General features: G+C 38.1%; 1 protein-coding gene across 1 annotated transcript; it reads left to right on the forward strand.

Annotated features, from left to right (window-relative positions):
- Nucleotides 1-11606: 11606 nt before the first annotated feature.
- On the forward strand, nucleotides 11607-13632 carry LOC137501071 (uncharacterized). Its single transcript, XM_068227980.1, has 3 exons — nucleotides 11607-11899; nucleotides 12747-12959; nucleotides 13047-13632. The coding sequence occupies exons 1-3, from the start codon at nucleotides 11607-11609 to the stop codon at nucleotides 13630-13632; spliced, it is 1092 nt and encodes a 363-aa protein (XP_068084081.1).
- The last annotated feature ends 14285 nt before the right edge of the window (nucleotides 13633-27917 follow it).

A 27917-nucleotide genomic window follows, 5' to 3' on the forward strand; every position in this document is an offset into this window, starting at 1 on the left:
ATTTCAGACCATATCTGTTTGGTAGAAAATTCACTGTTGTGACAGACCATAAGCCGTTGAAGTGGGTCTTCAACGTGCAAGATCCGTCTTCACGCCTGCTAAAGTTCAGGCTGAAGCTGGCGGAATACGACTTCGACGTCGTATATAAGCAGGGCAAACAGAACTGCAATGCAGATGCCCTGAGTAGGAATCCCACTGAACCCAAGTGCCAAGCGCGAGTAGTTAACTCGGCTCAGCACAGGTCTCACTCAGAGACAACGGTAGAAACTCAGGCCTCAGACGAGAATAGAGAGGAGGTACTGACTTCAAAACCCGAGGACGCTACGGCAGAGGGAGTTGAAGCGGACGGTAGCGAGGTTTCCGAGGACGCTAACGCAGAGGAGATTTCGCACGAAGGTAGCTTATCTGAGGAAGAGAACGAATTAGGCGAAGCTGAAAAGCTAGCCATTTTGAAAGAATGTCATGATTCTTTGGTGGGAGGCCACCAAGGAATAGCGCGCACGTACGCCAGGGTACGTGAACGAATTCAGTGGAAGGGCATGAAAGGGGACATTGAGCGCTATGTACGCACATGTCCCTCCTGCCAAAAGAATAAAGGGACCAGACCAGACGTCAGGGCTCCCATGAGAATTACGGATACCCCGAACACAGTCTTTGAGAAAATATCCCTAGACGTAGTTGGACCTCTTCCGTTGACAGAGGCAGGAAACAGGTACATACTGACATGCCAAGATCAGCTGTCTAAGTACCTAGTAGCGAGTGCCATGCCTAATCAGGAGGCAGAAACCGTGGCACGGACGCTAATCAATAACGTAATAAGTATCTATGGGATACCAGAGCAGATTCTCACTGACCAGGGTAGTAATTTCATGAGTGATGTGTTTAAGACGCTGTGTAAAACGCTGCGCATTCGTAAAACACACACTACGGCTTTCAGGCCACAATCGAACGGTAGCATAGAAAGATCCCATAAGGTGCTCACGGAGTACCTAAGGCATTATGTCTGCTCAGGGGAGCAGAATGACTGGGACAAGTATTTGCCTAAGCTAGCTTTGTGTATAATACCACAAAGAGCACAAGTACAGGGTTCACACCCTACGAATTAATTTTTGGAAGGAAGGCAAATATCCCAGGTGTGCTGCAAAAGCCACCTGAAATGAATTACAATGAACACCAGAACGTGGTGGAGGAACTGACGGCACAGCTTAGGCGAAATCACGAGGCCGCCAGAAAGACCTTAATAGAGCGAAAGGAATTAGAGAAAGAACACTACGACAAAAAGCAAAATGAGGTCACCTTTCAGGTAGGTGATAAGGTTCTCTTGCGCAATGACGCATTGCGAAGAGGAAAATCCAGAAAGCTAAGCCCACCATTCGAAGGTCCTTACGAGATAGTAGATGTTTCAGGGGTGAATTGCACCCTACAGATGAACAAGAAGGGAAAAAGGGTTAAGGTACATAAGAATCGTTTGAAATTGTACTTGTAGAAACGAGAACTGGGAAGCGAATGGTAACACACATCCTGTCTTTACCTTGCAGGTAGACAGCAGATATGGCGCGAATGCTAGAATTGTTGTCCATCGTAGTAGCAGTGATAGTCGTGACGTCACACCGCTACAGAATAGACGGAGAAGTACTGGATGTCAAGGTGACACCATATGAGAGTACTCCAGGGGCATACTTCGACAATCAGGGTGAGATACAGTTATACCATACGGAATGGACACTAGTTACCTATGTAAACCTGAATAAATTAAGTTATGTATTTTCAAATGTCAAGAGACATATACACTGGACTCAATTAATATGTACACAGTTAGAAAGAAGTACTAACCTAACATGTCAACAGGATGTTAAAATGCTAAGTGCACAATTAGATAGAATTAAGGAATCGAAGGAATTAATTACGAGGAGTACTAAACCAATAGGGGAAACGGATAACACTAGGCGAAAACGAGGCCTAATTAATGCAGTAGGTTCCATCGCAAAGGCATTATTTGGAACATTAAGTCAAGAGGATGCCGATAAATATGAGTCAAAAGTTAGTGAGTTAGAGCAGGAACAGCTTTCAATTATGAAAATTGCAAAAGACCAGATGATAGTAGTAAAATCAACATTGCAATCTATGAACAGCACCATTTACGATGTCACAGCCAATGAGCAGAGATTAACTCAAAACATTGCAGAAATTAGATCATATCTTGCCAATAGCACGCTTCAAATTACAGAAGCACTTAAGCAAGTAGATTTAGAAAACTCAGTGAATAGGCATTTAATTGAGATTGAAGGCCTTCTCATACAACTGTATGAGCATTATAGTGTTGTATTATCAGGTATAATGAATGCTCAGGTAGGAGTCATTCAGGTGCAAATAATTTCACCAGATGATATTATTAAAGGTTATAAGAAAGCTCAGGGAGATTTCCCTAAAGGATTGTCCTTGCCATTTGACTTAAAATCAGCTTACGGCTACTTGATTTACAAAGTAGCCACAGTGGAAGTGTTCGCTAACAAAAATTATTTAGTGTACGTCATCAAGACACCCCTTACAGATAGGGTAACTTATACATTGTATCACATGATTCCATTCCCCACATATATGAAGAGTAATCCACACCATTTTGTTTATCTTCAAGAGACCAAGGACTATATCCTTATGGACAAAGAGAAACAAACTTATGTTCAGTTAGATAAAAATCAGGTAAATCAATGTAAGGTAGTAACACCCAGTTGGAGACTATGTCATGTTAAATTCCCTATTAATACAGTGTACACTCAAAAGAGTTGTGCTGTCCAGCTTATTTTAGGAGTTAGTCAAATTCCAAATAATTGTGATAAAAGAGTACTTCCCGTTCAACAGCTCATGTGGATACCTATCAGAGCCAACAGATATATATACGTATCCCCAGAAGAAGTTAAAGTAACATGTATGTGTAAGGATACCACCAGTGATATCAGGTTAACAGGCACTGGTATTCTTGTTTTAAGTGCAGGTTGCACAGTATATGGACCACATAGTAAAATACAAGGTGTAGGTGAAGTGAACACTACACAAAGTAAATACTTTGTACCAGAAGTCACACTTGATTATGACTGTTGTGAACAGATAAGTAGTGAAATCAAGTTAGAACGGATACCCGAAATGAATAAGTTGTCATTAAATAATTTGCTAAATCACATTAACGATTTACAATGGGCTACCCATAAGACACAAGAAGTGGAAGATATGGTGAGACAAAAAGAAGAAGAACTGCAAAGACAAATGGTCTATCAGCATATTAATGTGTACAGATATATTGTGTGGATAGTTGTTGGTATCATAAGTTTAATTTTAATTTGTTACTGTTGTAATTGTTGCTGTCCGAAACTAGGGTTTCCAGCAAAGAGATGGTTTGATGATGCACGGGCTCATTGCCCTAATATATGTATAAAACAAACGGTAATCACGAAGGGAGATAAGGTTAAGACTTCAGATGAGGATTTAACTATATTCCAACGTCCCAGGCGGATCCGGGGACGCCCGGAGATGTCTGAGGAGATTATGGAATTACACTCCAGGCCTGCTGGGGGACGCCCTAGTACGCCTGTGAGATCTATAGAAGCAATAGAAATAGACGCAAGTGATAATCAGAGCAGAGAACAACCATCCCCTTCACCACAGGGTCGCCGATCCTTACGTACCGGCAACATCAGAGTATAAATAATGTAGGACAGAAATGGACGCAACGTATGGTTGCATCCATTTCTTCCCTAAGGGAGGAGATGTCGTGTACCGACCTCCCACGGACTCGAACCGGCGGACTGCCAGGTGGAAGGCAGCCGGGATTCGCAGCCGAGTCTAGAGCTCAAGGTGTCAGAGGAGATTAATTAGTGTTAGAATAATGATAGTCATCGACATGAGACACCTTGTAGTACTTGTAGTACTGTATAATAAGTATAATAATTATAGTTAGATTTAATAATTGGAAAGCAGAAGGAAGCCTTCAGCTAAGTATTGGAGAGCAGTTTGCGAAACGCGCTCGCTTACAAAAGTTGTTGACTAAGAGCGGAGACTTGTTGATCACAACAAGGTATTTACTGTGTATCGACAAACAGAGCTAGTATGGCAGCGGGCCGCCGAAGCCGACAAAGAAACAAAGCCCAGTGCAAGGCCATTTAGGGTCAGTACAGATGCACTAGGGAAACAAGGAAAGATGTCGATAAAGTAAGACAGAAAACAGTAGTGCCTAGGTAGCAGCACTTACTGTGACAACTATTGAGAATAGCCACTTGAGGGCGCTAGTGACTGGATGATCAGTTTAGCAATGCCCGTAAGACCCAAGGAGGTAGGGATAGAACTTTGAGTTCAGGAGCGGAGATATAACCCCTGGCCAAGATGGCGCGGGGCCTTCTTCCAGCCAGTAGTTCGTACTTGTCAGAACGATATTCTTTTCGAGCATGGCCCAAGTGCCGCAGGGCAAGATTCAGATAGACGCGTAGTAGAACAGTAGGCGCGTGAAACAAACTCGCTCTCACTATAGATCATTACATTCAGACTTGTAAATATACTGTACATAGTAGTTTTAGTGTCCTCAGCAATAAAGGACAGGGAAACCATTTCATCTTTTATTTCGGGAGTTGCGGGACGAGTCATACCTACAAATTACCTCCCTACATTCCGCTCGGCAGGTCAGGTAATACTTCAACATCCAAGTGCCTGGTGACCAACCTACGAGATCGTCTCACAGGACAGGTAGGTCACGACAATCTTATCTCTGATAAGTCAAGGCAAGCCATGTGTACGGAAGTGGAACAGATCCAGCTTCGGAATTTACTGCTGAAATATAAGAACTTGTTCGATTCCAAACCAGGTCTTATTCCTATCTTTCAGTACTCACTTCTTGTGACAGACTGGCTACCCTTCAAGAAGAAGCCATATCCGATACCGGAAAAATTTCACTTCAGAGACGGCAAGATTATTGAAGAGATGGAGAGGGATGGAATCGTCATGAAAGCTAGCAGTCCATTTATTAACCTTTTAGTAGTCGTTTCTAAGCCAGACGGATCACTGCGCGTATGTTTGGATGCTCGTTCTGTAAATGAAAAGCTAATCCCGGAGAATGATCAGCCTCCGACGATTAAAGACATTATTAGAAAATTTAAGGGTATGAGATACTTCTCTTCTGTTGACTTTACGTCATCCCACTTCCATATTCTGCTCGAAGAAAAATCCAGGTTATAGACAGGGTTCATATACGACCATTAAACCTATGTTTTCTGCAGGCTTCCATTCGGTATCCGTAACGCTGGCGCCGCACTTATCCGAGCACTCGACAGATGCCTAATTGACGAGGTAAAAGCCTTTACAACGAGATATGTAGACGGCCTACTCCTAGCGACTGAGACCTTAGAAGAACACTTGGTTAAATTGGAGAAACTCCTCAAGAATTTATCCGACGCTGGCTTCCATGTGAACCTGAAGAAATCCCACTTTTGCAAGTCCGAGATCCTATTCCTAGGACATGTCATAGACGGCGATGGCGTGAAACCCAACCAAGTCAAGATCGAAGCCATTAGCAATTTTCCTAAGCCAGTGAGAGTGAAACAAGTCAGACAATTCTTGGGAATGGCCCAGTTCATTTCGAACCACTGTCCAAACTATACTCAGACAGTAGCTCCGTTGCAGGATCTCTTAAAAAAGGGCAACAGATGGAAGTGGAGCACCGAATGTGACAAGGCCTTCGCTAAAACGAAAGAAATGCTCATAAACAATGTTAAGTTGGGATACCCTGATTTGACTAGGCCCTTCATTCTACAAACAGATGCCTCAAACATTGGGATAGGAGCCGTTCTTTTCCAAGAAGATATGGAGAACCCTGAAAATAGGACATACTTGGCTTTCGTCAGCAGGAAGATAACGAAGCACGAAAAACATTACTCCGCAACTGAACTAGAAATGTTATCCATAGTCTACGCTCTTAAATATTGGCAGAAATTGATTTATGGGTTTCCCATTGTTGTTAGGACTGACCATCGTGCATTAACCTTCATGTTGAAAACAACTATGGCTTCCGAACGAGTCTTCAGATGGACACTCTTCGTACAACAATTTAATCTTCAGTTAGAACATTGCTCTGGGAAAAACAACTTGTTGGCCGACTGCTTAAGTCGAAATCCTAACACTGAAGTCGCCGAGATACATCAAATAGCATTAATACAGGAAGACCACGAGTTCCTACGCAAACTTAGTTACCTTCGACAGGCACAGAGACGGGACCTTAAGTTACGGCCTATCATTGACTGTCTTGAAGACAAGCTTACTCCAGACGAGCCAGGATTTAGGAAAATAAGGAGGCAAGCTAAAAATTTCCGCCATGTCAACGGAATCCTGTATAAGTTTATTGACCCCGCCAAGACGAAATTACGAGCCGTTATTCCACCGAAGCTACGGGAAATTCTTACTTGGCACGTCCATAGGATTACAGGTCATGGCGGAGTGGATAAGACTGTTGCCACGATATTGGAATCATTCACATGGGAAGGATTGAGAACTTTTGTGAATGATGTCATCAGGACGTGTGACACTTGTCAGAGAGTCAAACCAAGTTCTCATTTGTTACAGCAAAGTCCCATTCCTATTTTGCCATCTGCTCCGAAAGAACTCTATGCAATGGACCTGTTCGGTCAAGTTCCAACTTCTAAGAGAGGAAATCGTCATGTGGTTGTGACCATCGATGTATTCTCCAAGTACGTAACGTTGTATCCAATCCAGAAGGCCACTACTAAAGCCGTTCTATGGAGAATCACCCGGAATATAATTCCTCACATGGGAAAGCCTCAGGCCATACTAACAGATCACGGACCACAATTCACCTCGGCCGAATTCAAGCAAGCCATGACCCAACTGGGCATCAAACATGTCCTAAATTCCGTGAGACATCCGTCCAGTAATCCAGCGGAACGTGTAATGCAAGAGCTGGCCAAGTTCTGTAATATATTTTGTGGGAATGCTCATTGGAAATGGGTAGACGTACTTCCAATTATCATGGGGTGTTCTAATGGCACTGTTCACGAAGCAACCTCCCAAATTCCATCAGTGCTTCATTTTAATAATTGCCCTGTGAGATCTTGAGACCACATCATTCAATGTCCTGGTACCGTGAGACCTACTGCCCAGGAAAACATTGAAAAGGCAACGGAATTATTGAAACGCCACGCTGAGAGGCGTAACCGAAGAGTTCAAGGGAGAAAATTTCACCGGCCTCTCCGATTAAATGAATATGTATTATTAAGGCGACCTGCTGTGTCCGAGCCTACGAGCAAATTTTATGCGAAATTTGCACCATTGTTTTTTTTTTGCTAGGGGCTTTACGTCGCACCGACACAGATAGGTCTTATGGCGACGACCATTGTTTGTGGGACACTACAAGGTTATTAAAGTATTTGGCAATAATTCATATAAAATACAAAGTCTGGACAAATCTTACGAAGCTGTCCACAACGCCTCTAATTTAAGACTCTACAGGACACCTACACAATTAACTGACACACTTTAACCATCTACTAAAAGGGAAAATTAGTTATTGAAGATGGAGACAAAACTTGTGGAACACCCTGTATGGAGAGACTAGGCTACTGGATGCAAGGAGCGGAACGAAGAACTCCGAGTCTCGAGGAGGACGGACACCTGTCGCGAAATCAACTACGTTACTACCGAGTGATTTATCAGCCAATTTTCCAGAACAATAGAAATGGACACTGTTATGTTATAATTTCATCTGCTAACGAAATTATACTCCAACCAAGGGAGAGATGTCCCCGTTAAGGTTGGCGATATTGTGTATATTTTCAACAAGTGGAAATTAAAAGTTTTATTGTCTGCTTGGAACTGCAATGTGTCATTGGGGAAGTAGTGGCGAGCTAAGAACGAGTTTTTTTCGTCATTCAGAGGGGTGATACATGGCGCGGACCGTGCCAAGGTCGAGGCAAATCACGTGACACCGCCGCACGCGCGGAACTCACATTCTGAATCTGGAATAGTCTGAGCCAATTAAATGAGACCCATCAGCCAATTATCGTTCTCGTTGAAGATCACACCTCCCAGGCTGATAATATGAAAAGGCCTTGTTACGAGTAAATTGCTCTCTGAATATCCTTCGCTGTATTGCTCTCTCTCTCTCTGAATATCTTTCGCTGTATTGCTCTCTCTCTCTCTCTCTGAATATTCTTCGCTGTGCTGCTATTCTGAACTCTAGACTTGGATGTGCGACGCTACGTTATCCGACCACGTGGAGAAATGATTTCCAGTTCAGTCGACGCCCGTTCTGCCAGAATTTAGCGAGATAATTAGCGAATTCCTATGGAGTAAAACAAGCATTAAGAACTAAGTTAAGTGTGACTGTGTAGACGAGTTATTAACGTTCGACGTGTGCTTGTGCAAATACTTAATCTTGTCATCTCAGTTACAGCTTGTGACCGGAATTCTACAGAAGTCGTCTTAGAAGCTGAACACCTCAAGATGGACAATTCCACAACCATCTATAACACAACTTCATCGAGGGACACCTGCTACAAAGTCTCCATGGAGCTGTAAGATGTGAGGCGTATCTGGTAATTGGAAGGAGACTGACCGGAGGAAAATGCTGGAATAATTGACTGTCGACGGGGACCGAGCTCCAACTAAAACTTGAGTACCTTTTAATTTAATTTATCTGTCTCACCTTTTGTACAAATAGAGGTCTTTCTTCTTTAAGTCGTAGGTCTATTAGTTTGTTGTAGTTAGAAACAGTTCATTTTTCCACTTCTTAAGGTGTCGTGGTAGACTAGGTACGTGTGAATGAAATTTTGAATCTGTTAGAGTAGACATGTAGGTTGTCTTTGAATGATTTCCCTTGCTTAGGAGCTTAATATTTAAAAATCACTGACCATGCGATAAATCTACTTCCCTTGTAATGTTGAAAGTTATTGGACTGAAATTTACGTGTACATTTTGAGTGAATAGGGTCGAACCTAGTGTCTTTCAAGATCACTTGCTGTATTTATGATGAATGCATCTAATTTTATGATATTCCACGAGGATCAGTGGATGCAATAATCACTTAAATAATAATAATATTGACTAAAGATCGGGTAAAATAGAATTAAACGCTCGTGAGACATAAATTTACAGTAGAGTCCTTATATGTGCTCTGTTCATGAAGGGTCTGGAATATGACCAATCCTGAGGGATACTTGTTGCATAATTGAGCGATTGATGGTTTAATGATGATATTTGACTTATTCTTGTGTATTGGGAGCGCAAGACAGATTATAATTATTGGAGTACGTGTTGCGAATGTATTTCACAGGTAGGGAATAAAAATAATACGATTAAGGCTTACGCTCGCGATAGTTTCAACCTGTAGCGCAAGCGATGGTAGTGCTTAATGATTTTACTAGAATCTTCCATTATAATTTCAAGAGTTAGATGAACTCACATCGATATGTGAAATGTGTTTCTACCAAGTGATACACATGACTTCGATCACTAGTCACCATTAATGAAGAATAATTTCAGTACACAGATTATTTCTGCTAGATATTGAGTGATCTGACCATTCGTAAAAATCATGAATAAACTTGCCAAAACAGGATTCGATGTAAATAATGTACATAAAATACGTGTTTCCTAGTGTGAATGTGTGTGTATATGTAAATACGTATATTTCTCTTGTATCATGTTGGTCCAATTTAATTTGATCTGGTCGTGCACTTGCTGCGACGCAGATTACATTCATCGTTGTGTGCTGCCTTAAGAAGTAATTTTCATGCCCTTAATGGAAAATTTGATCAACTTAAGTCGAGGAAGACTAGAAAAGGATTTATTTTCTTCATTAGCGAGATTTAAAAGGAAAGATCATCTCGTTATCTTACGAAGGCACTCGATTTGTAAATAAAATTTATTTAACTAGCTCACACGTGGATAACATAAATTTCTGACACATTTATAGTTGAACTTTGAAAGTTTTTAAGATTAATTTGAATGGAAATGCAATACACAGATCAGAAGTAGAAGTTCGTTAGCCGCATAATTACTTTGAGTTATGGTGAAAATATGTCATAATAATTAAGTGAAAAATAATTATTCTGGAATGTTAATGACGATCGTTAGGTAAATGCTGCAGTGGAGAATTAATGAAAACATGATCGTGTGACAGTGAAGCATAGGTTAATGAAATGATGAGAGATTAACAATAACAATAATAATCAGAATAATAATTAATTAAATTTGGAAATTTTGAAATCAATTTTCATTTTCTACTGAAGTTCATGTTGGTGTCATTGACTTAAATACTGTAAATGTTAAATTTAGTTGAGTTCATCTTAAAACCACGTGTTGGGACTACTCTGAATTGGTAAAGCTTTAAACACATTTATTGTAAAACCCTCGTTAGCAAGACAGTTGTTTAATTATTTTATGAACCTCTATGTTAATTTTTTAAATGTCTTTCAATCAAATATTTTGATTTGGAAAGGCAAGAGGCCTAATTTTTCTTTGATTTTCATTACAGCACAGTAAGGCTGGAGATTAAGAACACGTGTCACTCAAAACCGAGGAAGAAATAAAATATTATGGAAGTTCAATGTAAAGAAGAATATCATCAAGAATATTTTCATTCATTATTTGCTTATGTGAATAAATTTCAGGGTGTTGTTTTAACATTTCTTTTCATCCTGCTTGGTCATCAACCCTTAACTGCCCTTAAATGCCTCTAGAATGTGATAGCCAACGATCGAACGGTCAACCTCGGGATCTCTCGCTGGCTGGCTGGGCTTAGCTCGGGAATAATGGGGGCAGTATAGTTACCAACCATTGACATTAATTTTTGGTTACAAACATTGACGCCGGGCACTACACCCTTTCTCCCTTGATTGTTATAATGTAAATATTTTTAAAACTTTATAGTTTCCTATTGATTGCGTCAACTGTTCTCCAGAGCACCACTGCCGAACTCTACTATTTTAATTTTACGCATTGGTGCTGACTTCTTATTCTATAAACCTATATGTTCAACCATCACTATGTACAACTGTTTCTCATACTTCATTTTTGTAATGTGTATTTATAATTATTAATTTGTGCATGTCAACTACTAACCAGGTACATGATTTTTGCCTTGAGGAGATAATTTGACTGATGATGCCCTCAACAAAGGGCGAAACATGTCTCAAGTGGAATCAATAATAAATTCCTAATTTGTATAATTTTTATGTATTGAATAGGAGACAAAACAAACCTTTTAGCATCCTACACAAAGAGTCCATATCGCTGCACTAAAAGACTGACGTCATCACTATGGAACTGTCATGTGTAGCAGACCGGAACTTCGAGTTGGCCGTGCACTAGCACATTCCGCTATGTGGAAAGTATGGGGGTGACGTCACGGTTGTCACGGCAACCGCCAAGGCCAAGCGCTAGGAGGGAGCACTTGGTAGGTAGAGGCAGCTGCGAAATCTCTCGTCTTCACTCAGGGCTTTTTCGCACACACCGGTTTTGACCGGCCGGTAACTTGCCGGCCGGTCTAAGTTTCATTTTCACACTTGCTGGTTGAAACCGGACGTTCAGTCATACGCCAGCTCTCGTACAGTATGGATCATAGTCGCATTATTGCCATGTGGCTTTTGTATAGACGTTACCGAAAAAACAAAAGGAATAGAATTCATTGGGTTCATCCAATAAATGAAAAGAGGGAGGAATCAGGTCTGTTTTATACGCTATTTGAAGATTTAAGAAAATATGGAAAAAAGTTCTTTAACTATTTTCGTATGTCCATTTCTACCTTTGATGATTTACATCAGCGGTTAAAATGTAATCTTCGGCGTCAGAACACAAAGATGAAGAATTGCATTCAACCTGAGCAGATGTTGGCTATTGCAATAAGGTAAGTAACACACTACTTATTTGCTGAAAATTCTTTATTGACGTAACGTACAGAAAGTAATAAATAAACTGTAGACATTTTATCAGCTTATCTCAGAGAGAGGTAAAGTCTATATCTGTATTATATGAAGACGTTGATAACGCCGGAGATATACTGTCTGAGTGACTGACGTTGTAGACTGGTGTGGGCCACAAGTTGTGTGAAGTTGGCCTAATGACGGAAATTGTATTGCCGACGATCAAGTACTAATGCACGGGGAATTTCCTTGAACTACCAGCGGCTGACCTGGATTGAACATATTGTATTGACAGGGTGTTTGCACACCGGAAATGGCTGGAGACTGATAAAAACCTGGTCTTTTTGCACGCTTAATATTCTCTATGAGTTGAAGGACACCTATTTGGAATTTGATGATTTCATCATCATCAAATGTTTGTAAAGAAGGTATAATATCGTTGAAGAATGACAGGTGGCGCTTTGGCTGGCCACTACTTTCAAGTGCCTGTAACATTTTTATCTCTAGCTCATCAGACTTACGACGCTTTCGGGAACCCTTTTCTTTATTCGGCACTTTCAATTCCTGAGACTGTTCAGTAAAATTGTTCACCCCCATCTGTGTATTGTCTGCCAAGCTATCTTCTGTATGACGTCCTTCAGCCAACTTCTTTAAAAATTGTAATTGATCATTGTACACATACTTTTTTTTATTTTGGAAGACCCAGAACCGCTCCTTTGATGTTCTTTTGCCTTTTTACATGATTTGATGAAAGAATCTCTGATGTTTCCCCATTTTTTCATTATTCCTTTACCTGCAAATAATACACACGTATTATTGTCCTTGTTGCAGATACTTAGCAAGCGGATGCACTTTCACAGACCTTCACTACAATTACAGAATTGACATCTCAACAGCCAGCTCTATAGTTAGAGATGTGTGTTCCAGTATTCGGTCCACCTTACAAGAGGAATGTATTCCTACACCTACAAAAGGCCGCTGGGAAACAATTGCTGCAGAATTCGAAAAGAGAGCTAACTTTCCTCACTGTTTAGGGTCATTAGATGGAAAACATATCAGAATAATTTGTCCACATAACAGTGGTTCGATGTTTTACAATTACAAGGATTATTTTTCTGTAGTTTTGATGGCTGTTGCAGACTCAAATTATAGATTTGTTTATGTAAATATTGGATGTTTTGGAAAAGACTGTGATTCATCAATTTTCAAAAAGTATTCATTGTGGGAATCAATCGAGACAAATAATCAGGAGCTACCAGAGGAGAGCTGTCTTCCCGGAACAGAAAGTCCTAATGTGCCTTACTTTTTTGTTGGAGACGAAGCGTTTGCACTGCACAGACATCTACTACGCCCTTATGGAGGATCTAAACTAACACTGAAAAAAAGGATTTTCAATTATCGTCTGTGTAGAGCAAGTAGATATGTTGAATGTACATTTGGAATTTTGAGCAACAAATGGAGAATTCTACATAGACCCATAAATGTAAATCCTGATTTTGCCGTAGATATTGTGAGAGCGTGTGTTGTACTACATAACTTTGTCCGTGACAGAGATGGTTATGAGACTGAGGATACCATGACAATAACTGGATTAGAAGATCTGCCATCTGAAGAAACAGCACGAGGTGGACTGGGAGCAAACAACTTGAGGAATGTATTAGCTGATTATTTCTTAACTGATATTGGTGCCGTCAAGTGGCAAATGTCAAAGGTTTAAGACCTAACAATGTCTGTGTCTGTTTAAAATGCAATGATGAAAAGGTGTTTCTGTAGTAGATCATCACTTGTAATAAAAGTTACTTACCAAAAATGTTTTTTTCGTTATCACTCAATTCTCCAAAATCTTCCTTCAGACCTTCACATACTTCCTTCCACCCCTTCCGTGTACCATCCCGAACTTTATAGATATCACTTGACTTGTCCCACAATACAGGTCTGGCCTCAACCAACGATATCAATAGTTCTATGTCAATTTCTACGTCCTCCATATTTACACTCAACTGTAGCCTACTTTCTGAGAGCAGCCGGACGACTGATGGCCGGTGACACGTGCACCACTGTAGGCTTGCTGCCGGCCGGCGACCGGATTCTCTAGTGAGATTGTCCGGCTGCTACCCGGCGCGTTACCGGGCACCGGCATGTGTGAAAGCCATAATGCTTTTACATAATCCACTACTTCGTCCGGCATGAACCGGCCGGTCAAAACCGGTGTGTGTGAAACGGCCCTCAGTCTCACGCGCCGTACTGTGACCGACAGCCGGCGCTTTCGTGAGTTCCCCTGGTTCTCATCAGGTGATGAGGTGCTCCAAACGCCGTACAATAAAACATTTTCTTTCCGTAAAACCAACAGATGTCATAAGAAAAATAAATTTAAGTAATTCATTGTGGTAAAAATAAGTGGTGAAGTGGCACTTAACCTACTTCACCTGAAAAGCCGCCCCTGCGGTTTGACGATATTGAAAGCTTTCAGTTTGTTGATTTGTTGGATCCAAGTCACTTCATAGTTTACGAAGAGAGCTTCCCTGCTATTAAACTGAACAATCTTATGAACATATAACCCTTTTTAATAGAGAAATGCTGGAAAATTAATTGATAAATATTTTTCCGATACGGTATAGAAAATCAATTGTCCCATCAAAAGCTTTTACATTATATTATCCTCAATGATTTCGAACCAGTGTATGTTGAAGTATCAAAATTGTATTGCTTAATATTAACATTTCCTCTGATCACGGCTTCCTCCGAAAGGAGTGTGAGTACTCTGAACAGGATAAAAAGCGTCTTGTGTAATACAATGAACAATGAAAGACTCAGCAGTCTTATAACCATTTCTATCAAGAAAAAGCCTGTGAAGGAATTAATGAATGATGAACTATTGAAGGACCGTGTAATTGACCATTTTGCAAGAAAGAGAACTCGACCTTTGGAACTACTCTATAAGAAACTTTAAGCTAAGATTTCCTGCCTACCCATTCATTAACTAGCTTCGCCACTGTAATTTACTACTATTAAGCTACATCGGAACATCTGGTTTGGTTTTGAAGTGATAGTTATGTTGTTTTATAAAATGCGAAGGCCTTTAGAACCGTACAGCTTATTCCGTTATTTGTCTTACTTCTCTAAGATTTTCTTGATTGAGGAATTGTGATTTCCATCATTTTGCGCTGTCTCCTCAAGATCTAACATATTGTTGGTAATGTTCAAGTCTCAATCTTTTACTTTTGCCGAACTTAATAAATCTCAATAGAACTGTAAGAGTAAAATTCTAGTCTTTCTCAGTTTCAGATTTCTAAATGTTTCGAGCTACCTCTAGTTTTTACATTTTTAAATGCTATTTTTAGTTCATGCATTAATAATTTTTACCTATAGTTGTATATGTACAGGAAGAAGTGGAAGATGCTCATCAACAGTACCCGGGAAACTGGAACTGTACAATGATGATGAATGATGATGATGAATGATGGTGATGATCTATATAACTAGCTTTTTTTTTTTTTGAAAAATCCTAGTCTCTGTGTTACAATTGCCGGCAAGTCTTTCCCTCTTCTGTTGTAACAATGTATGTATACAGTTTCACTGAATCGGATATCTGAATTTAATGGTATGGATCATTTTCCTGAAGTGCTACGCACGAAGAATTAAGGATGGTGATTTTAGAAAGAAGTTATAAGATTTAGTGTGCACACATAGGTAGTGTCTCCGATGTTGAAATATACAAGATACATTGGATCATAGTTTCCTGAATAGATATATATTTACACAGAATTATATTCTCTGACATTAAATAAGATAAACACAATTGGACACAGGAACGAAGCCCATATTACATCTGTGAGAAATTGTAGTTTGTATACTTTTACAGTAAAATATCATTGACTAAAAAACACTGCTACCGGTATTGAATGAAATGAATTAGGTGCGGCACCACTCGAGGTATTCAACACAGACAAGTTTTGTATCACTAGGGGAACAATAAAAACTGCTAATCATTTAAAGCAATTGTCTGACATGGAACTCCCTTCAAGGAGCGCTGTGCACACCTCGTTCTGTCATTAGACACGACATGCACAGACAATCAAAGAAAGGTTGGTAGCATTATTCAATGAAATGAGCTGAGAGCAGTGTTGTATAAATTTTTGTCTTCCGTTGAACAGATACTTCTTGTTCATCTTCCATTTCTAGTCTTGTGGTTTGAGTTATGAATCAACGACCTTCTTAGCTTTCTATCTCTCCAATACTCCCTTCGTTCCCGCAATATTTCTTCTACTTTTACTCCTCTCCTCTCTGTACTATCTTTCACAGTATCCATCCACCTCTTTCTGAGCATTCCCCATTGTCTTTCTCCTATTATTTTCTCTCTAAATACTCTGTTTGGAACTCTATCCTCTTCCATTCTCATCATGTGTCAATACCATTTCAGGTTACTTGTCTCTACCTTGACCTGCAGTTTAGGAATCCCATTTCTCTCCCTAATTTCTATGTTTCTTCTTTTATCTCTTCATGTCCTCCCAATTATTCCTCTAAGGAATTTCGCCTTGGCTGCTTGGATTCTGCTGTAATCATGTTTTGTTGCTGTTCATGTGCTATATAGAAATAATATGAGTCACCACCTTATCAATACACTATTTTATTTACTACCAAACTGGTAAATAGGGTCAATACCGGTTTCGACCCCTAACGGGTCATCCTCAGTTGACACATACAAAATATCTATAAAAACATCACATATAATGGTTAATGTTTAAAATTCATATGTCATTAAAATGCTGGTAAGTACATCTTAGTTTGGATATGCGTATATTATGGGATTTATAAGTTTGCACTATTTGAGCTATTATATAGGTCTTCTGTTCCCTTGTATACAGTGTCAAAAGTATTATATTGAATGTAATTCATCCATTTGACAAAATGCTAGTGAATTGACTATTACGTATATATATTTACTGAGATGTATACAATTTATATTACACAATATGAAGTAAAATTATTGCATTTGCACACATATGATGATATTAAGTCCAATGTAGGGTCTTAAAGATATACTGTTTGGATTTTCAGTATCCTGATTACATTTCATGTAGTGGTTTATAAGGTTTACTTATTCACTTATTTAGTTCAGTTAAATACATAGAAGGACCTTGTTGATTTGAATTCTTATGATTAAAATATTGGTATATGATACCTTGTTGACGTGGATCCTTAATACTAATGTGTAAGTTTGTAGCACCTTCTATTCTTGTTTTTTGTCTTAAAATAGAGTTGTGCCTTGACACTGTTTATTTTGTTAGGTGCAGGCATATAAAAGTCTTGTTAAAATGAACCCTTAGGGCTAAAATACCGGTATGAGATACCTGTTAAAATACTTTAGATTAAAAGTACTGATATGTGGTGCTATGTGCATATTTTTGAAACATAAATGAGTTTAACATAGTTTGATAACAGTACTGTAGGTTATTATGATTAGTTGTTGTAGTTTAATGGCTGGTCCATTAGAAATATATAAATGTTTACTTGAATAGGACCGAATACATGTTCATGCTGTATGCATTACGAGTGAAATTGCTTAACATTTTGATAGTAATAACTGGCAATTTTGTGGGATGCTGCTGTTGTTGTAGCTGGAAATCTTGAATGTTATTATGAAAGCGTTCTCTTCTTGTCGCGTGACGTATTCAGGTTGGGTTGGTAACTATTATGAGATGAAGTACATTTTGGATGTCGTATGTCTTAATTGGGTTGCACGTTGGTTGTATCGTAAAAGCGTGTTGTAAATTAATATATCAGTAAGTAGAAATAATAAGTGTGTGAGATGATGTATCATAGGAATGTAGTGGCAATGTAGAGGAATATATAACAAAAACAACAAGTTGTTTCCAAGATGAAACCTTCCAAATTAAGAATAAAGATCCAACCAACAGTAGCCAGAAGAACTTAAAAACTCTTTTAAAAAACACCAACCTCCTTTTAAATGAACAGGAAACTACAAAACTGATTACAATGAATCCAATTATACCTACAGCCAAAGCTTACCCTAAAATTCACAAAGATAATATCCCCATGAGACCTATCATTAACTACAGATCAAGTCCCACCTACAAACTAATAAAAATTCATACAAAATTCCTAAAAAAAACGTTATGTTTTTCAGGCAAATAAAACCATTAAAAAACTCAATAGAATTTTGCAAAATTACTAAAAACATAAGAATAGAACAATACTACAAACTAGCAACATATGACATAACAAAAATGTATCCTAACATACCTACACAAAAAACTATAACTATCATAGAATCTAATCTCTACAAATACAGCAAGCTAAGCAAATTAGAAATAGATCAATTTATAAAACTATTACACTTCGCCATCAATAACAATTACTTTAAATTCCATGACACTATCTACCAACAGAGAGGATTACCCATGGATCACCAATATCAGGTATAATAGCTTATATATATATGGACTATCTAGAATACCAAGAAATCCAAAAAAATAGAAAATATCATTCTTTGGTGCAGGTTTGTCGACGATGTATTCATAATTATGGTCAATAGGTACGCAAATGAAAATACAATCTTAGAACAACTGAATGAAATAGATCCCCATATTAAATTTACTATGGAAACCGAAAACGACAATACCATAAACTACTTGGATATATCTATAACCAGACATAACAACCATCTAACATACAACATATACAGAAAGCCTACCCATACATCAAATACAATAAAAACAGACTCCACCCACCCACACACTCACAAAAAAGCCGCATACTACAGCATGATACACAGGGCATATAACATTCCACTTTCAAAGAAAGATTTGAACAAAGAACTAAACATAATTCATGAAATAGCCAAACAAAATGGATATAAAAGAGAAATGATAAACCAGATCATCAACAAAGTAAAACACCAACTAAAAACTAAGCTAACCAGAATCACCAAAGATAAAAAAGAATACGCACTATCTACTTACAATAATAACCATATACACTCCATAACCAATATCTTTAAAAAACAAGGCCTAAAAATAGCATACAAACTACACGCAATAACACCAACATACTATACAATTCCAAATCAGTCAATAACATAAACAAATACAACCACTCAGGAGTATACCGTCTAAAATGCAATGATTGCCTAGCCAGTTATGTAGGGCTTACTGGTAGAAGTTTTTCAGTACGATACAACGAACACGTAAATGCCATTATACATAGACACTTCTCAGCCATGGGAGAGCACATTAATGATCAGAAACATAAATTTACAGACATCAGTAATGATATGCAAATCCTCAATATAAACCCCAAAAGCCCCTTGCTCAGTATACTAGAAGAATTCTATATAAACTTAGACAAATACGTTAACCCAAATTCCAACTTGAACGATAACATAGACAGAAATAATATTCATTTTCATACAGTTATTCCCCTCCTGAAAGATTATTACTTAAAAAGAATTGATAAACAAAAATCCATAAATACAAATCAGCCGCTCCAAGACCTCTCCTCCATTAACCCCACTCCCGTTACAAGCGCACCACCCATCCCTCCAAGCCTCCCCTCTACCGCCGCAAACTATAACCACAGAACAACACGCTATAGATCTCAACAGACAGCCACACAGAGTGCACGATCTCAACAGCTAACGTAAGTAATACGATATATAACTTGCCACTACATTCCTATGATACATCATCTCACACACTTATTATTTCTACTCACAGATATATTAATTTACAACACGCTTTTACGATACAACCAACGTGCAACCCAATTAAGACATACGACATCCAAAATGTACTTCATCTCATAATAGTCACCAACCCAACCTGAATACGACACGCGACAAGAAGAGAACGCTTTCATAATAACATTCAAGATTTCCAGCTACAACAACAGCAGCATCCCACAAAATTGCCAGTTATTACTATCAAAATGTTTTGCAATTTCACTCGTAATGCATACAGCATGAACATGTATTCGTTCCTATTCAAGTAAACATTTATATATTTCTAATGGACCAGCCATTAAACTACAACAACTAATCATAATAACCTACAGTACTGTTATCAAACTATGTTAAACTCATTTATGTTTCAAGAATATGCACATAGCACCACATATCATTACTTTTAATCTAAAGTATTTTAACAGGTATCTCATACCGGTATTTTAGCCCTAAGGGTTCATTTTAACAAGACTTTTATATGCCTGCACCTAACAAAATAAACAGTGTCAAGGCACAACTCTATTTTAAGACAAAAAACAAGAATAGAAGGTGCTACAAACTTATACATTAGTATTAAGGATCTACGTCAACAAGGTATCATATACCAATATTTTAATCATAAGAATTCAAATCAACAAGGTCCTTCTATGTATTTAACTGAACTAAATAAGTGAATAAGTAAACCTTATAAACCGCTACATGAAATGTAATCAGGATACTGAAAATCCAAACAGTATATCTTTAAGACCCTACATTGGACTTAATATCATCATATGTGTGTAAATGCAATAATTTTTCTTCATATTGTGTAATATAAATTGTATACATCTCAGTAAATATACATACGTAATAGTCAATTCACTAGCATTTTGTCAAATGGATGAATTACATTCAATATAATACTTTTGACACTGTATACAAGGGAACAGAAGACCTATATAATAGCTCAAATAGTGCAAACTTATAAATCCCATAATATACGCATATCCAAACTAAGATGTACTTACCAGCATTTTAATGACATATGAATTTTAAACATTAACCATTATATGTGATGTTTTTGTAGATATCTGTATGTGTCAACTGAGGATGACCCCTTAGGGGTCAAAAACGGTATTGACCCTATTTACCAGTTTGGTAGTAAAAAAATAGTGTATTGATAAGGTGGTGACTCATATTATTTTTATATAGTGATACCAATCAATATGGATATGAAGCTTATAAATAATGATGTTCATGTGCTGTCGCATATATCAAAATTATAGTATAACACATTGGGTACAGAATTTCCTTGCATTTCCTCAGGATGTTCCAGCTCCACACCATAAATCTCACACATTGGTAAAACTTGTTCAGTTCTCTTTTCAATTTCTCTGTTTGTTTTCCCATCATCACCGTGCTGATTGGATCAGACAGTTTGGGTGCTCGCCTTCTGAACCCAACTTGGCAAGTTTGAAAGTGGCTCAATATGTAGGTATTTGAAGGTGCAAATATATGTCAACCTCATGTAGGTAGATTTACTGGCACATAAGAAATCCTGCAGGAATAAACTCTGGCCCCTTGGTGTCTCTGAAATCCATAAAAAAGTAGTTTGTGGGCTGTAAAGCAAATAAGTATTATTATATATTATTTTCTCATCTTCTGCAAATGCACTCCACAAATACTTGAATCTTTCCACAACTCCTAATGATCTTCCAGTTACTTCAATATTCTCTCTTCCTCCTCTATTATCTCGCCTCGTCACCACTACTATCATACACTTCTCCGCCCTTATTTTATTCGATATTCTTCTACCTCCTGATTCAATACAGTAACTTGTTCTTGTACTTCCGTTTCATCTTCTCTCCATATTACAATATCATGTGCAAAGTGTAAGGCCTTTGTCTCTTTTGCTTCCCAATTTTTGTTGTATACTCTTGTGGATTTCATCCATGACTGTAATGAAGGGGAGAGGGGATAATATTCATTGTTGAAGTTCGGTTTCTACATTGAACCAGTTTGTTTATCCTATCGTAGTTTTCATACTACTTGCTCACTTTTCGTGTGTGGCTTTGATAATTTGTTCTGCTCTGCCTGTCTTCATATCTTATCAGTGCTTCCAAGACCAGTTGCCGTGGTACACTGTTATATGCCTTCTCAATATCTATAAATATCATCACTGAATCCTGCCTGAACTCCAATCATTTCTCCTTTACATTCGTTAGATTCAACAGATTGAAAAACATTTAATGTAGAGTATGGCTCTCTATGGAAGTGAAACATGGATAATAACTGGTGCTCAGAAAAGCAGAGTCGAAGCCTTTGAGATGTTGTATTATCAGAAGTTGTTGAAGATCAGATGGATAGAACATATCTCAGATAAAGAGATAGTAGTAAATCAGCTTAATGAGAGGAGAACAGTTTGTGATATTTGCTCCTAAGAAGGAAAAGTTTGATAGAACAAATCTCAAGGGACTGGGAATTGTTCAGTTAGTTTCAGTTAGTTACCTTTAATTTTTAAATTGGAAACTCATCTTGGTGTGGTTTCATTTTTATATAAAACTCTATGATTGCAATATCAGCTGTCATGTACAGTAAAACTGGGAGTTGGTGGCTATGATCATGATATCATCAGTCATGTTAAATTAGATATCCTGTGGAAGTGATCACTGTATTGACAGTCATTTAAAACTGGAGGTCCTTGGCTATGATAGTAGTATCAGTCATAGAGAACTTGTGGCTCTATAAGTATGATCGTAATACCAGCATTCATGTAAAATTCTAATTCTTTTGCCACTATCATGATATTGACAGTCGTGTAATATTACAGGCGAGTTGCTTAGTCTGTTGACAAATAACCAAGATAATAAGTACAGCAAAACAACAATATGTTTTCTTTGCCTGTTTTTCAGTGTAAGATCATTGGAAGTAATCAGCAATCCCAGTACCTTCTAACTACTTCACTTGCAGTGTGAAATGGACCTGGAAACAAAGATCAAAGAGGAACCAGCCCAGCTTGAAGGAACGGGAAATGCTTCACTTGTAAGTCTCATTCCAGATAACTTTACAGGGATCAGAATTTAACACTTAGTAGCTGAATAAATTTAACAGGGGCAAAATTTACTATGTGCCTATCCAATATTAACACCAGCAGTCACCACTTTCGGCATTAGCAGTTAGGTGTGGTATGTCTCTGTTACATTTCCTTATCTGGAAATACGTGACAGCGCGCTGCACAAGGCTGCCAAACTTAGGAAGTGCAAACAGCAGTATTGATGTACATATTTTTGTCTCCTTAGTGATAAAATCATTGTTTATGGGTAAGCAAAAGGCTTCTGGTGGCATAAGCTCCCAGATTAGGACCACAAAGTTGCCAATTGGCCTCTAGCATTTACTAGCAAGACAGCAGTGCTTTCTGTGCCTCTGTGGCTCAGGCAGCAGTGCATCAGCCCCTCACTACTGAGTTCCATGGTTCAAATCCCTGTCACTCCATATGAGATTTGTGCTGGACAATGCAGAGGCAGGACAGGTTTATCTCTGGGTACTCAGTTTTTTCTGTCATCTTTCATTCCAGCAACACTCTCCAATATCATTTCATCTGTCATTCATTAATCATTGCCCCAGAGGAGTGTGGCTAGCTTTGGTGTTGGTGGTGGTGATTATTGTTTTAAGAGGAAGTACAACTAGGCAACCATCCTCTATATAACACTAATCAGAGGGAAAAAGGGAAGGGATCCGACACTTCGGAAAATTAAGATATCGGCCAAAGGATGACAAGTGCCACGAAGGGCGTGAAAATGAAAGACTCCCTAGCCCTCGCAAACCTAATAGCGTTGGGGTCAGAAAAGAACAAGAGTTGACCAAAGGAGGTCAGATAGGATAGATGAAAGTGAGGAGCCTGGCACAAGTAAGTGCCACAGGGGGATGGCTAGCTTTGGCAGCGAGCACAATTCCTATTCTCGCCACAAGATGGATGGCTTCATTCAGTCCATCCCTGAACTGGTCATTGACTAGAAAGCAGGTAGTAAGTTTTCATTTTTGCAGCAGTGCATATTATGTTTGATAGTGGTAAAAAGCTGAATGAATATTTTGTATTTGATAGTGTAGGAGTGTTTTTTAAGTCCAGCTAGTGACAAAATCGTGATAGGCAGTGTCTCAAGATCAAGGCTTCAGTGCCTCTGATGTGCTAAGTATGCATTGATTGACTGTCAATTTTTTTTTTTTTTGGTCACTGTTGTTGGTTATTGATATGGCTTTCAGAAGTTTGTGTGGTTGTCTTTATTCTGCATGGTTTGCTAATGGTATCTTTGTGGGATTTACATCATTTCCTTTCATGTCATCCAATTGCAATGCTACTTGCTGCTGAACTGATCGACAATGTTGGGTGCTAAATTTAATTGGGTCATGGCTAGTAGGTCCCTGGCTATCGTAGTGAAAATATTTTTCCTCCGAAAGAAATTCCAAGTAAGATTTTCATCATTTAAACTTCTATACAATGTTACTAATTTTGGGTGAGCACAAAGTAAAATACTGTCACATTTTATCATGTCTAAAGGAAACACTATATAGTAAAGGCGGTGATGCAATTAAAACTTGGAGAAGAAGTGATATATTTTCTTAATTTTTCCTTGCTCTGTCTGTTGCTACCCTACACTTAGTCCATTGCTATCTTCTGAGTGTCTGGCTTTCAGTTCAGTGCCCCTTCATCTGATAGCTCAGAGGGTAAAGTGACAACATGTTAAGTTCATGTTGGCAAGTGTGAGTTGGTACAGTCTAGAGGTATCTGAAGAAACTGAATTATCCCAGCACATGTATGTAGTTATACTGAATTTCTGCACATCATTTTGCCACCTCTTGTAAAATATCAAACTTACGTTAGAGAAATATATGCCAATATCGGAAACAAATTTTTTCTTCATAAATGTGCAGAGTTATTCTACATGATACATTGAATGTCTAAAGACCTGTGCCTTTTAAAGACTTTCACATAATAGGAAATGAAAGCTCTCCAGATGGTCATTGCATTTTAATTTCATCACATCCTACTACTGTAGATCATAAAAGAGGCTCTGAAACAGCAGATGTACTTGCTATGATTGCTGGCTCAGCAGTGATGGCGTTCTAATCCCAACAGTTCTTCACAGAACACTACGTAACATCCTTGTAGTCATAAAACATTTCATTCGTAGTTCCTTAGAGTGTGGCCCATATCTCATCTTTCAATGGAATATGACTGACCCGCCTGCTTCTTTCATGTTTTTTTTTTTTTTTTTAATACTTGGAAGTATTGAATTATGTTGATGGGAAATGAAGCTGTCTGAAGGCAGTATGTAGCACTTTTGAGCTCGGCAAAACCAGAGTAGGGAATGAGCATCAGATACTTTAAGGTATTTTAATCTGTCTGTAAACAAACTCTATGCTGAGTATGTAGGATTTTTATCCCCCACTATATGTCAACAGATTTAGAACAGTTTTAACATTTTTAAATGGTTCGACCAAACTCTAACAATATTTTGATATGATTGGTCATATAAAAACAACTCTTATTATTTAATGTTTATGTTTCTGGCTGCTCACTTCCAAAATTCTGTGTGAGATGGCTCCAGTTCCATTTCTGGTAGGATGCAATATATCTTCTGGTATGTCTAGAAAACTTTTCTCAGTTTATATTTGGATAACATTCTTGTCCTTTCCATGACATAAGGTGTGAGCAAGGATAGTAGCACCAATCTCAATACAGCCTTTGGTTTTAAGAATTGTCTCCTCGTAGAAACCTTTCATAAACATTAGTGAAATTTTAAAATTAACTATAAACTGGCAGGTAATATATTACCATGCTCTTTTGCTGGTGACTGTATTTGTAGAAGTGTGTCATGTGCTTACATAATATATTTTCTTTTCCACAGGAAACTATTATACATGTAACAGAAATATTAACTCTGAAAAAAGAAGCCAAATCAGAGTTAACAGATCCAGAGCCGACAGAGGATTTTTCATGTGAGGTAATGTACATAATTTGATAAGCCATTGTCATTTAATGAAAATGGTTAGAATGTGGCTCAACAGATATCAAAGGTTGATCCTTCATTTCCATGTGTATGATTGATAGTACTATGGAAAATATACAATTTTTATGAGATTGACTGTTTAGTTGCATAATTTTCATATTTTGTTCATGTTGCTCCAAAATCTTCCATTTGGTTTAACGTAGCAGATGGGATGGCTCCAAAGACACATATCATTTGGGAGTGCATTATTGCTACTAATACTTTTGACAGCATAAGCATTTTCAAACACAAATTTGCTATAAATAAAAAATATTGGGGAGGGGGGACTAGGGGCCGATGACCTTCGATGTTAGGCCACTTAAAACATCATCATCATCATCATCATCATCATCATCATCATCATCATCATCATCATCATCATCAAAAATATTGGAATGTGTAAAGTATGCAAGGGTGTTAATTATGTGAGAAAATATGGTAATTAGGTAAGAATTGTCAGGAAAGTTATTATTTAACTATGTTGAGAAGACGTATGTTTTACAACAATGGTCAGTTCATTGTTGGTGAATCAATAAGTACCCATCACACTTCAGAGGTGATATATCATACTGTTGACAGCTGTTTCCCAGATTCCACCAAAGTGAGATTCTGCAATTGGGATGAAATGCCATGTCAGTCCCATGCCTGCAGTGCAGTGAGGTATTGTTTTTTCTGAGGATTTTCTTGTAGAATTGCTTTGATTTCTTTAGCTGCTCCAGAGTTTTTCTTGCTATTATTGCTGTAAATGTTCAGGGGTTGTCTTCCATGATGTTCAAGTCAACGAAGAGCAGTGAGAAGTGTAGTTCGGGTCAAATCAGTTATCATCTTTATTTAGACAGCCTTGGTAGCTGGGCAGTGTGGTCTTGTTCAACTTCACTACAATTTTTATGAGCGTTGGTCCAGAATAGTCTATTTCAGTGTTAAGAAATGGGTGCGCCGGGGTTACATGCACCGTTGTTGTATTTCACATTAATTGTTCAGAAGTATCAGCGTTCAACTTACAACACTTGTGACATGCGTGAGTGTGGCTTCTGTACCGTCCCTTTTGCTGATGCGATGCAAAAATTTTCTCTTTGATTTAGATATGTGTTTAAGAGTGGAGTGTCTGTATGAAGTAGTTGAAGGTGTTCTCCCATGAACATTAACTTATATTAGCTTTGTTATATGATGGTATGGATGCAGATAGATGTGGTGTTTTGACCCCACTAGAATTTGGGTATTGTTCAGTCCTCTGCTAACATAATGATTGCCTTCTTGATCTGTGAGTGAGTTCATAGTCTTAATATAAGTTGATAGCTTCGTACACAACATTAATGCAAAATTTGAGTGCATTGTTCAAATTCAATTCAAACTGCGAAGTATAATAACAATATAGTATAGTATAGTATAATAACAATGAGAGGCAAGTCGCAAACAATAACCTATTACTCTTTGTACTTTGCTTAATCTCGAAACTTTTGTTATGAATAGATCATCGTGGATGGCTCTAAGAAGCATTGGTGGCATTCTTTATACTGTGAGATAAATTTGAACATCACAAATGGATATTGGCCAACCCAAGGCATCTTAGTTCAACCATTTGGGAGCATGCTAACAAAGTGAATTGTTGAAGATTATGTTCATTTATAGTCATCTGGACACTAAATCAGAGGGTTTCTCCTCAGACAGTATATGGTACCACCCATTTTGTGCGTACCTACAGTCGAACACCATGACAACAAAACAAGTGAGAGCACAACACAGCAAGCATCAGTGTCAATAGCAAGCACAACAGCAAGAAAGTTCAGTGGTTATCCCAATGCGAACATCACACTAACTTCTGAGTGATGCCACAAAGCACAAAACAGGACTGGAAGTGATGCAATATCTGGGCAGGTACTAAACTCAAGCAACTGCAACTGCGGAGTTGATCTTACACAGTACAAGAAATAGAACAATTACCAGGAATAATAATTGCCAGAAATAACAACATATGCCATAGTTTAAAGATCAAAATTGAATGTAATAATAAGACGGTGGGTGGATAAATAAAATATATAAAAGTAAAATTAAAATTTCTAGAATTTGAAATAAATAGCATCTAGAAAGATTGTAAATTAAGAGGTAATCATCTTGGATATCTGACTCCTTGAAATGGCATATCACAGACATAATTTAGGTATGAGTTATGATAAGAGAACTTTAGATGTGTTGTAAACTACAGAAATGATTATTAATACATGTTTAAAATTTCAG

The sequence above is a fragment of the Anabrus simplex genome, chromosome 5 (assembly GCF_040414725.1).
Source record: "Anabrus simplex isolate iqAnaSimp1 chromosome 5, ASM4041472v1, whole genome shotgun sequence".
Classification (NCBI taxonomy): domain Eukaryota; kingdom Metazoa; phylum Arthropoda; class Insecta; order Orthoptera; family Tettigoniidae; genus Anabrus; species Anabrus simplex.

Excerpts from the sequence above, each read along its gene's own strand:
- LOC137501071 (XM_068227980.1), top strand. The coding sequence starts at position 11,607 with ATGGATCATAGTCGCATTATTGCCATGTGGCTTTTGTATAGACGTTAC. Across the intron at positions 11,900-12,746 it reads ATGTTGGCTATTGCAATAAG|ATACTTAGCAAGCGGATGCA; the intron begins GTAAGTAACACA and ends TCCTTGTTGCAG. Across the intron at positions 12,960-13,046 it reads CACTGTTTAGGGTCATTAGA|TGTTGCAGACTCAAATTATA; the intron begins TGGAAAACATAT and ends AGTTTTGATGGC.